Genomic DNA, 2,246 nt, shown 5'->3' with positions numbered 1-2,246 from the left:
GTTTTTTTTTTTTTTTTTTTTTTTGCAAATTTGAATGGAGGAGATGGTCGAAAGGAGGAAGAAAGAGATGGTGCAAAGAAATGTTTTTTAATTACAAAATTTAGATTTTTTTGGGGTTAATCCGAAAATATGAGAGAGTGAGGGGTCTATATACAAAAATCACATTATCTCCCACACCGGTAATGCTTATTTGTCCTTGCATTTGTAGCTTTTAGGCTAAACGGTAAGTGACATCGCGTTTTAGGCTAAACTGGTAAAAAGGTGTCACTTTTTAAGCTAATCTTGTATTTTAGCCAATTTTAATGTATACAAGTATTGCCAAAAAATAAGTTACCGTATATACGCGAAAGTTTTAAATCTTTATAGAGTATAAATCACAGGGATATTTTAAAGTGTAATTAGAAGCCACAAACGAGCTCAATGTACACTGGTGGGGTCCACAGGGACCACCGATGTCTCTCTCTCTATGGACAACCTTACGTACGTGGGGTCCATCAGTTATCAACACTCGCCGTGCGGTTACCGTGACCGCATTGACCGTAACCCGAATCAGGCTTCGGTCAAATCCCAGCTTTTCACAGTGCAGGGTAAAAAGGTTGATCACGTGACTGGATGCATCAACTGATTCAATTTTTACGCTGTTAGCTAGCATGAGTCCCGGATCCTTCTCCCTTCCCTCTTCCCCTCGCTAAAAATTCGAAACTTTTGTCCTCTCCTTGAAACGCTCCAACGAAACCCTAAACCGCCATTAGAGCTCCTCGGAGCTCTCGACGCGCTCGAGAACCAAGGCCTCCGGAGACGGCATCGCGATAAAGATAAGTTATTTCCTCTAGTTCTCGGTTCTTTCTAGGGTTTCCCGCTCTTAACGCCGTTTTTCGAAGAAACTAGGGTTTTGGTTTTGTTTGGATAAGCTCGCCCTTTTCATTTAGCTTAGAGACTTAGGGCTTTGAGAAGAAAGGGATAGATTAGGTCCTTGGGCCGAGGAAAGAACCTAGAAAACCTAGTATATACTCTGAAGCGAGACAAGTTGTGGTCAGAATGAGTGAGCCAAGGGAAAGTGATGGATCCCCGAAAGAAATGGCGGAGCATTCAGACGAAGAGAATGAGCAAATGGAAGAAGAGACCCCATCTGTGATAAGTGATCCTTTACAATATCAGAACGCTCATTTGCATGAAGAGGGTAAATTAAACAGCAATGGCTCTGTACTTGTAGAAACACCAGTGGAGCATAATCCAACAGAAAATGCTGCTGATAGTGCTCGATTACCGGAAGAATCGCAAAAGGACACCGAAATTCCTCTTCCTGATGGGAAGGATGCCGGGGAAGGGAACAAGTTAAATGAAGAAAAATTAGACGATGGGAACAAATTAGTAGAGGCGGAGGTGGAGGTGGAGGCGGATGCGGATGCGAAAGAACTTCATTCTGAAGAGAATGGGCTTGATCAGACCCCATTGAAAGAGGAAAAGAATGAAAAACTTGCTGAGGAAAAAGAGACTCGTGAGGATTACCCTGAACCTGAACATACAGAGGCCCCAGCGGAGTCTTTTAAATTTGACCCATTTCTTGAGGGAGATGATGATGGGTCAGAGGCGCTACAGGCTGCTTTTATGGTAGAGCTAGAGAATTTCCATAAAGAAAATAGCTTGGAGTTCAAGCCCCCAAAGTTCTATGGTGAAGCACTGAATTGCCTTAAGTAAGTCTGGACCATTTGTTTCAGTCTATCCGGTTTATTATGATTGTACTATTTATAAGGCTGGTAAATCCTTCTTTTCACTTTTCCTTGTGCCCAGATTGTGGAGAGCAGTTACAAGATTGGGTGGTTATGATCAGGTATTTTTGCAACTCAGTTGTTTTGATATATCTATATTCTTCTATGTAGATTGTGGACTGCATCCTACTTTTCAAAATTTCCACCCATGGTTTTATATTTTTATGGAGAACACCCTACATAGATTTTTCTACCTTAGGTGATAACAGCTACCTGTAATTCTGTTATGTATGTTGATGTTGTAATGCTAGTTGTTATTTCCGAAAGGTCTGATCGGTACTTTTTATCAATGGGATGAAAACACCTGATTTTTATTCGTAAGCATTGGTTGCTTTCCAGTGTACCCTTTTCTTGAAAATAACTAGCATGGTGTAAAAAACAAATGGAAAGTTTTTGGTGGATACCATATTTGAGGGTATAAAATTTGTTACGTTCATTCATGGGCAACTAGCAATGAGTTCAGTGGATGCAGTTTTC

General features: G+C 41.0%; 1 protein-coding gene across 2 annotated transcripts in view; it reads left to right on the top strand.

Moving 5' to 3' along the window:
• LOC109846225 (AT-rich interactive domain-containing protein 5-like) overlaps positions 370-2,246 on the top strand; it is a 23,609-nt gene continuing 21,732 nt past the window's right edge. Inside the window, exons 1-2 of one of the 2 annotated variants that reach the window (XM_020415457.1) lie at positions 370-1,694; positions 1,792-1,831. In XM_020415457.1, coding sequence (XP_020271046.1) covers positions 1,039-1,694; positions 1,792-1,831 — 696 coding nt within the window. In that variant the 5' untranslated portion in view covers positions 370-1,038. The remainder of the gene's footprint in view (positions 1,695-1,791; positions 1,832-2,246) is intronic. The other variant, XM_020415451.1, reaches the window with a different exon arrangement.

This window comes from Asparagus officinalis, chromosome 1, assembly GCF_001876935.1.
Source record: "Asparagus officinalis chromosome 1, Aspof.V1, whole genome shotgun sequence".
Classification (NCBI taxonomy): Eukaryota; Viridiplantae; Streptophyta; class Magnoliopsida; order Asparagales; family Asparagaceae; genus Asparagus; species Asparagus officinalis.
The sequence above is the reverse complement of the archived record's forward strand: the minus strand, read 5'-3'. Positions and strand labels throughout refer to the sequence as shown.